The 12531-nt window shown below is 45.5% G+C and overlaps 1 protein-coding gene and 1 non-coding gene across 7 annotated transcripts in view; both read right to left on the bottom strand.

Annotated features, from left to right (window-relative positions):
* kis (chromodomain helicase DNA binding protein kismet) overlaps window positions 1–12531 on the bottom strand; it is a 228849-nt gene that overhangs the window by 161547 nt on the left and 54771 nt on the right. For all 6 annotated transcript variants that reach the window (XM_075885419.1, XM_075885418.1, XM_037427719.2 and 3 more), the window contains exons 15-18: window positions 7417–7624; window positions 7104–7180; window positions 1003–1121; window positions 55–900 (exon numbers count right to left, since the gene is read on the bottom strand). In XM_075885419.1, coding sequence (XP_075741534.1) covers window positions 55–900; window positions 1003–1121; window positions 7104–7180; window positions 7417–7624 — 1250 coding nt within the window. The remainder of the gene's footprint in view (window positions 1–54; window positions 901–1002; window positions 1122–7103; window positions 7181–7416; window positions 7625–12531) is intronic.
* On the bottom strand, window positions 7265–7354 carry LOC119177437 (small nucleolar RNA U6-53/MBII-28). The gene has a single exon (XR_005110613.1). It is a non-coding gene; the product is annotated as a small nucleolar RNA U6-53/MBII-28 (small nucleolar RNA).

Genomic DNA, 12531 nt, shown 5'->3' on the forward strand with positions numbered 1-12531 from the left:
ATACTATAGCTGAATCAAAAGACCTCAGACAACTTAGAACCCAGAAATACTCACCACAACCCTGGAGATGTCCTCTACATCTTTTGGCATGACTCGTCGTCGCCAAAGTCCAATCGCTATGCTCTCTTCCCAACGGCCCCAACCAAAAGTGAGCAATCCTTTCTCCACTTGGAAGCACTCAGTGCGTGTCCAGTTTCCAGGTGCAATATCACCTAAGAATTCATCCTCACAGAAACCACGACTGGCTCGGCCACCACGACGTGCTCGGCCACCAATTATGGGAGAGTCACGGTGACGTGAACGCCGGCTTCCCCGAGTCCGGACTCCTGTTTCATCATCCTCATCGCTAGACTCCAGCTCTGACAAGTCCAACATGTTGTCATCAGTGCCAAAACGCTTAGTCTGAGTGCGCCTCCGAGGTTCTTGCAAGATTAGCTCATTTCTGCCTTTCAGCTCATCCACATCCAAGTTTGCCTTCTTGGCCCACTTTTCCCAGAAGTTGGGATCATCAATTTCTATATCGCTGCGCGTGGATGAAGCAGTAAAGGAGGCCTTGGAGAATGTAGAACCTTTCCCTTCAGATTCTATGGTGATGGTGTGTGTGCGACGTAGCAAAATTTGGTCAATGTCTTCTTCGCAGAAATTGTTGCCTTCACCATCATCATCCATAATGGCACCATAGGCACCCTTACGAAGAAGATCTTCAATTTCTTGCTTAGTAAGCTGCTGATTGGTTCCAACACTCTCCTTTTGAGAGTTCATTGACTGCAAGACTGCCCTGTCCAGACCAAGCTTCAGGCTGGCTTTGTCGAACATTTCTCGTTCATATGTGTTCCGACATATGAGACGGTACACCTTGACAGCCTTTGATTGTCCAATTCTGTGGCAACGAGCCTGCGCCTGTATAAAGAAAATGCAAATAAAACAATCAGCCTTCATGGAATAAATGAAAAAGCTTTAAGCTTTTCAGGTCAGTAATACAAATGTGCTTGAGTAACAGACCTGAAGGTCATTTTGTGGGTTCCAATCGGAGTCGAAAATTACTACAGTGTCAGCTGCAGTGAGATTGATGCCCAAGCCACCTGCCCTTGTACACAACAGAAACACAAATCTGTCAGAATCTGAAAAGAAAGAAAAAATATTGACATCAGCTTCTCAGGCACATTCATATAGGCTTTACAAGTTCACCATCGAAGAAAAATTAATACCTACAACTAACACGGTCAGGTGTACAAGACAAAACTATGCATAATTATTGCCAAGTGCATGCAGTCAATATCTGTTACACTAATAATAATAATAACCACTTAGGTATGCACCAAAACCACTTGATAATTCAAACTTTAATTAAAACTTCTGGTTCATTCAAACAAATCTTAAATTTTTGGTTGGCCTACTATGTGTTCAATGCATCTTAAAGTCACTTCATTCATATTATTTCAGTGCCCAAATTCAGTTAATTCCAACTTTTTGCTCATGCTTGGAAATATCTGCTGCCTTTGTTGCTTGTGCACAAGTGGGTTTTTATTAGGCTTGTGCAAGTAGTGGTGTCATTCAAATTATTCTGAATCCAATAGTACATATAACATATTACAAGAAAAACTGGCATCATTTGTCATGACCCAACTAACCTGCACAATATTTTTTAAAATTGAAACAAGGCAGATGTCATTCTTTACGATTCAAAGGAAGTGAAAGCAAGTTTGAATAGTAGTGAGATTTTACTTTTTGTAGAATGCAAATAACCTGTAAAAATACGCCACTTTTAAAATTTACTATACTTAAAGTATATAAGGCAGCGTAACAAGCCTTTAAACTAAAAAAAAAGGAAGAATCGATGCGAGAGTAACATGTTCATTTAACCTTGAAGTGTGGCTTCAGGGCAGTGTGGATTTTTCTTTGTACTTGCGCTATGCCACCCCTTCTCTGTAGTGAACCTGCCTTCACAGGAGACGGGGAGGGAAGGGGGATTGGTAGGTGCGAACTAATGTGCACCTATCTGTTTACAGTTAAATCTAGATAAAACAATATTGACAAACTCCCAAAAAAACTTCGTTATAAAGAGAATTTCATCATATGCAGATTCAGTATGAAAATTTTAAGGAAAAGAAAGGCTCAAGTAAGCAAGAGAGGTAACAGACAGCAGAGCTCGCCAAAAACATTCATTTCTCGGTAAAAAACTGCACGATTTTGCTTTCTTGCTTGTTCATGATGAATGGCAGCAGTGACCGTTCGTACGACGTCAATGACCACAATGCTGCTCCATCTTCGTCCACTAAGCCCACAGCGGGGCGCGAAATGTTTATGGTTTCCCGCACCTCTTTCGTGGAGGGCATTGCGCATGTTGAGTCGTCCTTTTATGGATTGTTGTCGTCACTGCGGTCTCTTGACAGTTTCTGCCAGAGCCTCATCTGCCATTTCCACAGATGCGATAGCGCAGTTAAAAAATCCCAAATCTGCACATCGTACAGGGGCTCCTCCATTTATGCTCAGCAAGATCCAAGCTTCGATGAGATCGGATGGGCAAGAAAGTTACTCCTCTTCGGCGTCGATTTGCTCAACCTGAAACTCTTTTGTTACCCAAGCCATGCGGAAACAGTTCGCAACAATTTCAGCCCTTGTTTTTTCAGCAGGACGCTTCAAGCAATTCAACTGCTTGAACAAGGTCTAACTTTCTCTCTCACAGCAGACGAATGTTCAGGAGCAGTCTTTGGATGTCGTCAGCAGTACGAGCACTTGACATTGTTAATAATTCCTTTATCAAGTGACTGGATGAGCAATGTACAGATCGCTGGTAAAAACTACAGTTATAAGTTGCAGAGCTCGAGCCAATCTATGTGGTGTGCAGTGCAGTTGTCTATGAATACACAAATCTTGCGTAATTGACTCCTGGCATCATTGTTGAATTCAGCTAGCCAGCCACTAAATATATTGCACGTCATTCAAGCTTTCGTGTTCACCACATATTTTACGGGCATCCTGCGGGTTCCTTTGAAACATCTAGGTCGGGCACTTTTGCCGGTGACCAGCAAGACTCTCTCTGTATGCTCTGTTCTCTGCCATAGAAGACGCCTCTTTTGAAGGGCAATACATAACAAAATTTTTGTCGCCACGATTTTCAGCTAAATTGGTAGAGACAACCTTCATTGCAGGCAGAAACTACGGAAAAATGATGAATTGAATTCGTTTTTCTCAAATTGCCGCATCTAGCGGCCTTGCTGTGAACTAGAAAAGGCGACATTTGGTGACGTCACACACACCCGAAACAGGTAAGTCAACAATGCCAGCCGCCCCACCGCAGTGGTCCAATGGTTAAGGTACTCGGCTGCTGACCAGCAGGTCGTGGGATCAAATCTCGGCTGCGGCGGCCGTATTTTCGATGAAGGCGAAAATGCTGTAGGCCCGTGTGCTCAGATTTGGGTGAACATTTAAGAACCTCAGGTGGTCGAAATTTCTGGAGTCCTCCCCTACAGCGTCTCTATAATCATATGGTGGTTCTGGGAAGTTAAACACCACATATCAATCAATCAATCGATAATGCCAGCTGTAGCCCGCATCTCTTGACTTGCTCAACTCCTACTTCAGTTCCCATAATCAATATGAACAGCAACAGTAGTGAACAATGCTTCCATTTGGGGCGCTTTTGTGGAAGGCAAAGAGTGGGATGAAAGAAGAGGTGGAGAAAATGAAGCGGAGGACAAGAACACGTCCATCCTGCATGCTCCTCGATGAGTGTGATGTAGCGGCTCGCCGTCACGAGCAGTTGCCACGCGCTGACAATCCATCAAAAATACAACCAACTGTTCAAATTTAGGGGAACTAAACTCCGTTTATCAGAACAGTGGCATTCTCCGAGTCGAACGTTTAAAGTTTCGTCGGTTTTTCCAATTCTTGTTCAGTATCCTTTTAAGCATTTAGGTACGGTTCGAATGCAACTGATAGAAAAATGCAATTTCATCAGCTTTTCACACATCCGACACTTCATAGCACTCTGAAATACCTGGAAGCTTGTTGGATCCACAAGACGGCGCCATCTCTATTCGCAGAAGAGAACTCACGAGTGATCACTTTGCCGATGATCCCGCACCTACATTTAAAACCTCCGAGCCACCTCTTCTTGCCTTTTAACCATCGAAGCCCAGGATTCAAGCACAATCCCTTGCTTTTTGCTGCAGAACAGAGCCCTGACAAGGTAATTTTCATGCCTGCATGTCCATAAACAAAGCTTTGTCGACGTTGGCGTATGTTTGTGACTTCAACCTTTTCTTCTTGCCATCTCTTCCACGCTCGACAGCGCTGTGAATCGCATCTTAAGTGTTTAAAATTGTAGACAGAACTAGTTGGGTACCAAATTTCGCAACTTCATCCTTCTTTTTCCGGTTTCCAGATACGGGGTCAAGGATGGCTATTTTGACCTGAAGAGTCAACATATCTTGGGTTTTTTCGTCGCAGAACTCGTCCTCGAATGTTGCACTAGGTACTGGATGCATGGACGTGTCGTTTCGCAGAAGAGCCATGCGTCGGAAACAAACAGCGAGCAACACGATGGCAATGTTACGAAGAAAACCATTGAAGAAAAACGATACTACAGTAAAAGCTCGTTAATTCGGATTTCACGGGACCGGAAAAACTGTCCGAATTAACCGAATGCCGAATTAACGAATGAACAGGGAAAACAACATTTAAAATCAAGCTGCAGAAGCATACTTTTATTTGTTGAAGTATTTTGTAATTGTCTGCGTTTTCGCGCAGATTCCGGCTGACATCACAATTTTTCGTAACTGTTCCAAATGGCCAACAGCACGCAAGCTGTCGGGAGTGTTCAGGCAAGCGTCCTTTAATATTAACAGCGCCTCCGAGACTTCCCGTGAGGTGCGATGAGGTCGCGGCAATATCTCCTCGCATGATTCTTCGTCAAAATCGTGGTCTTCATCACGATTTGACGTGACATCATTAATAATCTCTTGATCGGTCAGGAGACCACTCGTGGCGACACCATGATCAATCGCGATGTAGTCCTGAAAGGTCACATCTGTGGGAGGGACAGCATCGAAAGTCGGGCAGTCATCGTCGGTGGACTCGGCTGACACCTCGATGCCATCTTCAGCTACTGCTGCATGCTCAGGCCTCACAAAACCGCTGTGCCAAAAACAGTTTGCGATGACTTGCGGCGGAGTGTTTTTCCACACGTGGGCGATGATGTGCACTGCGCCGAGTAAGTCCACTTGATACAACTTTCCAGCTTGTAAGCATAGGATCATTCGCTCTAGCAGGTGCTTGCGGTACTTCGACTTCACATAGTGAATAATACCCTGGTCCATCGGCTGAAGAGCAGACATAGTGTTGGGCGGCAAAAAAACTACTTTGATGCTCTTCAGTTCGACTGTACAGTTATGGGCACTGCAGTTGTCAACAACCATAATTATCTTGCGGTCCTTCGACGTGAAGTGCCGGTCCAACTGCTGCAGCCAGCCGCGAAAAATGTCCGATGTCATCCATGCCTTCCTGTTCGCTGTGTACTTGACAGGAAGGCTTTTGACGTTCTTAAAACAACGTGGCTTAAGCGCCTTCCCGATGACAAGTAGTGGCAAGCGCTCCGTGCCAGTCATATTGGTGGCAAGAAGCACAGTTATCCTTTGCTTGCACTTGTTGCCACCAATGCACGCGTCCCCTTTAAAAGTCACCGTCTTGTCGGGCAGGGCTCTGAAAAATAGAGCAGTTTCATCTGCATTGAACACGTCACGTGGTTCATATGCGGCGATGTGCTCCAGCAGCTTCACATTTCTCCACTCAGAGGTCACGCTTTCGTCAACACTGGCCTTTTCACCGCACACACTCCTGAAGACAAGTTCGTGTCTCTCTCGAAACCTCGCAAACCACCCTTCTGACGCTTTGAACGATTCAATGTTCATCATTGCAGCGTACTTCTCACCTTGCGCCATGATGAGAGGTCTGCTCAAAGGCAGATGCGCGTTGTGACAGTCAGTAATGCACCGGAGCAAAGCTTCTTCGAGCTGGGGATGAGCTGCGGTTCGCAACCGCTTTCTAGAGGCATGAAACTTCTCGCTTTCGAAGGCTTGTCGAATCTGTTGTTAATTTTTCACTTACGTTCCCAACGTGCTCCGCTTCACGTTGTACTTGGTCATAACCTGCTGTCGCGATTCGCCGTTCTTCAGTGCTTCCAAAATTTCCAGTTTAGTCGCCAAGTTCTTCGAGTCGTAGTTCTGCCGCTTTTTCGGCGTTGCCATCACTGTAGCGCACGATGGTGGTGGCATGCAAATACGGTCACAATGGAAGAAAAAGAGAACTCCGCAAGAAGAGATGGTTCCGACACGACAACACAAGGGAAAATGACGTCGGAGGCGCTGAGTGGAGAAGAAAGAAGACGCCGACGTTCGGTGACGCTGCGATCGCCCCCACTAGTTAATGATGATGGCGATGCCACTCATGTTTCGGTTTCACTCCAGTGGTGCCAGCGCTGCTTTATCACACTTTTGTAGCAGCAGCCGTCGGCATTTGTCCGAATTAAGCGGTGCGGAGCCGAATTCCGACGAAATAACGAAGGTTTGGTCCCATAGATTAACATGCACTTTGGCCGGGACCAATAGAGCCGTCCGAATCATCCGAATTTCCGAATTAACGGGTGTAGAATTATCGAGCTTTTACTGTAGCGGCATCCAGCCAAACACAAGAGAATGCGAAAAGCTGCAGCTCTGACAGCGCGGCATAGTTATTTAGGTAGTTTGGCCACTTCGTATGCAGACAATTGGCTTCATATCCAACTGTTATTGATACAAGATTGCAAACTTTCAGCTAGAAGCAACAAAGGTAGCAGACATTTCTCAGCACAAATAAACATAAATTAAGAATTTAAACTGGATAAATGCAATAGAGCAGTTTGAATCAAGCAGATTCAAAATGCTTTGAAAACGCAGCAGAACAACCAAAAATGTTGAAATTTGTTTTAATTATCACGAGTCCGCTGTAAGGCAGCCCAAAATAAGTGAGAAAAAATGGTCTATAATACCCCTAGGTACATTGTATGCGAATATCTGGTAATGGGTGCAGACTGCATACATAAATTAGTAGCAAATAAAACAAACCTGGTTTGCAAAACCTATCAATGGCAGCCTGACGAAGGTTTCCACGAACTCTCCCATCGATTCGTTCATAGGGATACCTGCATGAAGAACGTATGAAGATTTAAAAAAAAAACAGCGCCCCATTCAAAATAAATAAATATGGGCTATATATCATCAGCTGTCAAGCTCAGAGTAAATGAGAAAGATTTCACCCATAGTGGTCGTCAAAAAATGACACCACTCAGTATTAGCATGGCAAATCATCACAGCAGACAGCATTTTTAAATCATCTATATAACATTCACCCAAAGTATGCGATCACAAGAGTGCTGACCTTTTGTGGACAAGGTAATCTTCAAGCAGGTCCAGGCAGCGCACCATCTGAGAGAAAACGAGCACACGATGGCCACCATCCTTAAGCTTAGGAAGTAGTTTGTCTAGCAACACCAGCTTCCCAGATGCTTGCACCAGGGCATTGAGTGTCATGTCCAAGGAGTCGCCATGCTGAAGCCGGTACTCCTGCAGGATCTGCTCCTCTGCTCCTGCACAATAATTTCTCACTTCAGACACACAATCCTATGCAACTTTTGCATAGAATTGTATCCAATCCTATGTAAAAGCACAATGCACACTCCTATGCAACACGAAGTTATAAAGAATTTATATTTTCATTACTTTTAAAATGATAATTTTCTTAAGATGGAATGCCACACTGATCATTGTAACAGGTACAAGGTTTCTTGTAAACCTGCTAGGGTGCCAAAATTTAGAATCCGTTGGCATAATGAGAAGATAAGCCATCCCTGAAATTTTTATCAACAACAGTCCAGCAGTTCAACATTTCCCTCTCTAGCTTAGCATCCACTAAATATACAAATCAATAACACTAATCATCCAAATGCTAGAACAGCTGCCCCAAATAATTTGGAGTACACTACAGGGGCTGTATTCTGAACAATTGCAAAAGCAACTGTTCCCTTTCTGAACAATTGCAAAAGCAACTGTCCCCTTTGGTGCAAGCTGGTTGGCTATTGAGCGAAACAGGAAAAGTGCGAGCATCATCTAATATTTTCGTAAACATGATGCAGCTCCTCGCATGCCTCCTTGCATGCCTGGAATACAGGAGTACACCTTATCAACATTGTTATAAGGTAGAATTTCAGTGACACAGACCATAGGTTCTACACTCTGCAACAACTCTTCTTGACAGAGCTGGGGAAGCTACTGATGGAAAGCGCATGCCGGCTACCATGCCAAGAAATAGTACTTAACTTTACCGATAACTTTTATCATTTTGCCTTACTGAAATAAATGCTGCTTTATTTAATACGAGACTGGAACAGTTGCAGGAATTGCGTAGGTAAAATACAGTTATTGTTCACTAGGCAAGAGTGCCTTCTATTTCTTAGACAGCACGCCCTTTTCCATGGTAAACATGGCATCCATGACATAATAGGTCATTATGTGGCCGCAAAAGCGCCATTTCGTTCCTTAAGAAAGATATGCTCGTAATACAACACTAAAATGTACACTGGACCATCAAAATGTTTATCCCATTCACATTTCTTGTGAACATAAATATTCTAAACACGTTAACAATACAAGCGAATGAAATCGAAATCAACCACAACCTGCAGTACTATGCTCAAAGCTCGATATAATCAACCCAGATATAACAAAATATTGGTTATAAGAAATTAAATGAAAAATAGGCTCGCAATTGATATTGTGTTAGGAATTCACCTTTATAACAAATTTACGGATATGACGGACTTATTTTCGTGTAAGATGCAACTTCGTTTTAATGATATTTGAGTGTATGGTATCACATAATGAAGGACTTACTTTAAACAGACATTCGGTAACTATAAACTAATTTACGGTGTTATGCCGACCTTCCAATTGTTCCATTGATAGAGCTTCATTTACTACGGATTCTACACAACAAACATTCAGATATAATTGAAATGAGAGGCCGGCAAGGTGGTCAGGGCTCCTTTATTAGCAGTTTTTCTACCACGGTAACCCAAATTCAACAACTTCTGACTTTAAAACAACGCTTGGCATACTTTCGAGACAGAAATAGAACCGTGGATATCGACGTACCAATTTAAAAGCGAAGGCCGCATATCTCCGGTCTGTTAATGACGAATTATGCCTAGCTATGCCTAGCCTAGCTACAGCAGCGAAAAATCAAATGGTGTGCAGCGTGCCCCATTTCGCGTGTTTGGGCGCGGACGCGCGAAATTGCTGGCCGCTCCCACCACTGTTCCGAGCGATCGATGCGTGGCGAACATGGCTGGGGTTTGCTACCGATGCACAAGATTCGCGGCTCTAAGGAACCAGCGGCCAATGTGACTTGTTCCTTGCGACGAAACACACTGCGGCATCTCTCTTTCACATACCTGCTAGCACGCCAAGTGCGGGGCAGAGTTAGGCCTAGCCCCGACTTCAAGCAGAAAGCACGGCTGCAATGTGCATGGTCACGGTCCTCAATGTTTCAAAGTACGACATGCTCGATCGCGAGTACAAAAAACTGTCCCGCGGTGGTCTTCGTCACAAGGTCCAAAGCGCTGATAGAACCTTCTCGCCAATGAGTCAACGCTATGACAATCAGTTCAAGACGTGCGCGTGCGATGTTCACGGCGAGTACGGCCCGCAATCGTAATTCGAAGAGTGAACTTCCGCTTCCGCAACTCATGAACACAGAACGAGCATGAACAAGCATGTGTTGTAAGAGCATGCATTAGACAAAACTTCGAAGTTAGCGCTCACGCTGCCGTCTGTCTTTCTGTTTCTTGACTGCATTGTATCTTCATCGAGCGACAGCGAGGCGAGACAGAAATGAGAGGGCTAGTAGAACCAGTGTCGTCCCAAAAGTCTTCAGACGAGGATTGGCGTCATTTTGCTTGAAGAACAACGTCTTCGTGAAGAACTTCTCTCCTGCCCGAACCTGCTACCTTATCGTCGTGCCTTCGGCAATGCGACCAGAAATTATGCAGGCCCTGCACGACGATCCATCGGCTGGCCACCTTGGTTGTTTCCGCACACTTGCGAGAATACAAGAGAATTACTACTGGCCACGACGGGACTGACAGCGACGCAAGACACCACCGACAAGGCCAGCAGGACTTCTGCAGCCCATCGAACCACCTCGCCGTCAGTTCCAGCGAATCGGCATGGACTTACTTGGGCCATTCCCGACGTCGGCTGTCGGAAACAAATGGATCGTCATAGCTACCGACTACCTTACCCACTACGCCGAGACGAACGCCCTGCCGAAAGGTAGCGCATCTGAGGTAGCCACCAAATTCTTCGTTGAAAACATTGTCCTGCATCACGGCACCCCGGAGGTCCTCATCACCGACAGAGGTACGGCATTTGCTGCTGAGCTAACCCAAGCGATTTTGGCATACAGCCAGACAAGTCCCCGCCGTACAACAGCGTACCACCCACAAACCAATGGTCTCACCCAGCATCTAAACAAGACCATCGCTGACATGTTGGCCATGTACATCAACGTCGAACACAAGATGTGGGATGCCATTCTTCCGTACGTAACCTTCGCATACAACATAGTCGTACAAGAAACGGCACAAATGACACCGTACAAGTTGGTCGACGGAAGAAATCCGACAACGACACTCGATGCCATGCTTTCAAACGTTGCTGATGAAGAAAAGCTCGATGTCATCGTCTACTTTCAGCGCGTGGAAGAAGCTCGTCAACTCGCCCGCTTGCGCATCAAGAATCAGCAGGCGAACGAAAGCCGCCATTACAATTTTCGACGAAGCTTCTTGGATACCAACCCAGTGACCGTGTCTGTGTATCGATGCCGATACGCCGACATGGACTCAGTGAAAAACCTCTACGACGGTACTTCGGATCGTACAGAGTAGTTCGACGTCTCGGCCTACTTGACTACGAGGTTGTTCCCAATGGCATTACAGTCGACTCTCGTTAATACGAAGTTCATGGGGACCGCGAAAAACTTCGAATTAAGCGTAATTCCAATTAACCACAATGAACAAAAAATACATTTATTTCAAAGCAGTTTATGAGAAAAAATCTGTGATTGCCGTTTGCTTCTGTTTGCTGAATCTTGCAGCAGAAAGCAAGTCCTGCAGGCTGTATATGTGCCCGAGTGCTTCCTCGGCGTTGCTCTCAGCAGTGAAAAACCGCTGCGCAAGGGCAAGGCCTGCGGCTAATCAGCAGCCCGCGGTAGTGGCTCACTTGCGGCGGCGTCGTCAACCTCAGTTTCGTGACTAGGCTCGCTGGGCCGAACCATCCCCACGATCTCAGCGTCCGACAGTGCACCGCACGTTTCTACCGAACTATCAGTGGCAATGTACTCCTCGAAAGGGACGTCACCGAGAGCTGGCAGGAGACCATCAACGTCAAGCTCACTTGTGTCTTCTTCTCCCACTGTACAAGACCCCAAGTCAAGCGTCTGATAAGGCCCGCGAGTTGCCATAGTAAATGCACGTGGAGCTTCGTCGCACGTGGAAACGCCGAGTCCGCACACGACCGTAACGAGATCAACAATGAGGCCCGGAACCGGAACCGCCAGAGCAGCCGTTTCGTGATCTGGGGCACTGCATGCAACTGCGATGCCATCAGCTGACGCTTTGAGCTGCGGCGCTGTGGTCAACTGCGATGCCTTTGGGTGCCGATCGGACACGCATTGTTGTTTAGCACTTCGAAAATAGGAAATTTAACAAGCATTACGATTTCCTCCGGGAATTCGATTGAAAATAAATTCGAATTAACCAAAATTTCAGACCTACAGCTTCCAATTAACGAGAATTTCTTCCTGTTGAACTGCACGCAAAACTAACGGGACCCCCACTCCACTTCCAATTAACCGATAATTTTAATTAAGCGACTTCGAATTATGGAGAGTCGACTGTACAAACTTTCAACAGCGCCGTGCTCGACCTGAAGTCGTCCATGTCGTGTGCCTCAAGCCATTTCATGCACAAACCTGAGGACTGTATTTTGTTGTTGTTGCTGCACTTTATTGCTTATACTTATTGTCTTTATTATTGTACCTTCGTCTTTTGCTAAAGCATCGGGACAATGCCTTTTTCAGAGGGGGGGCAACGCCACGTTCCTTTTCTCAGGTTTTTTTTATCACCCCGTTACACTACGCTCAGCGCAAACTGCGCCTACGATGTTCGAGAAGCTTCGAGGCTGTAGCAGATCGTTTTGTTAAGATTACGCCCACTTCGTGAACATTACAGAGTATTCTGGAACCTACGTCCCCGCTAGCGATAACACTAGAACATTCGATAGCGAGTGTATAAATGCCGAAGCACTTACCACTTGTCAATTTATCGACGGCCGACGCTCTACTTGCCGCTATCAGTGCCAGTGTCTTGCTGTAATTTAACTTTCCTTTCACGTGGCCACAAGTTCGGCCCTAATAAACAGTTTATTATTCGACCTG

The sequence above is a fragment of the Rhipicephalus microplus genome, unplaced genomic scaffold, assembly GCF_043290135.1.
Source record: "Rhipicephalus microplus isolate Deutch F79 unplaced genomic scaffold, USDA_Rmic scaffold_140, whole genome shotgun sequence".
NCBI lineage: Eukaryota > Metazoa > Arthropoda > Arachnida > Ixodida > Ixodidae > Rhipicephalus > Rhipicephalus microplus.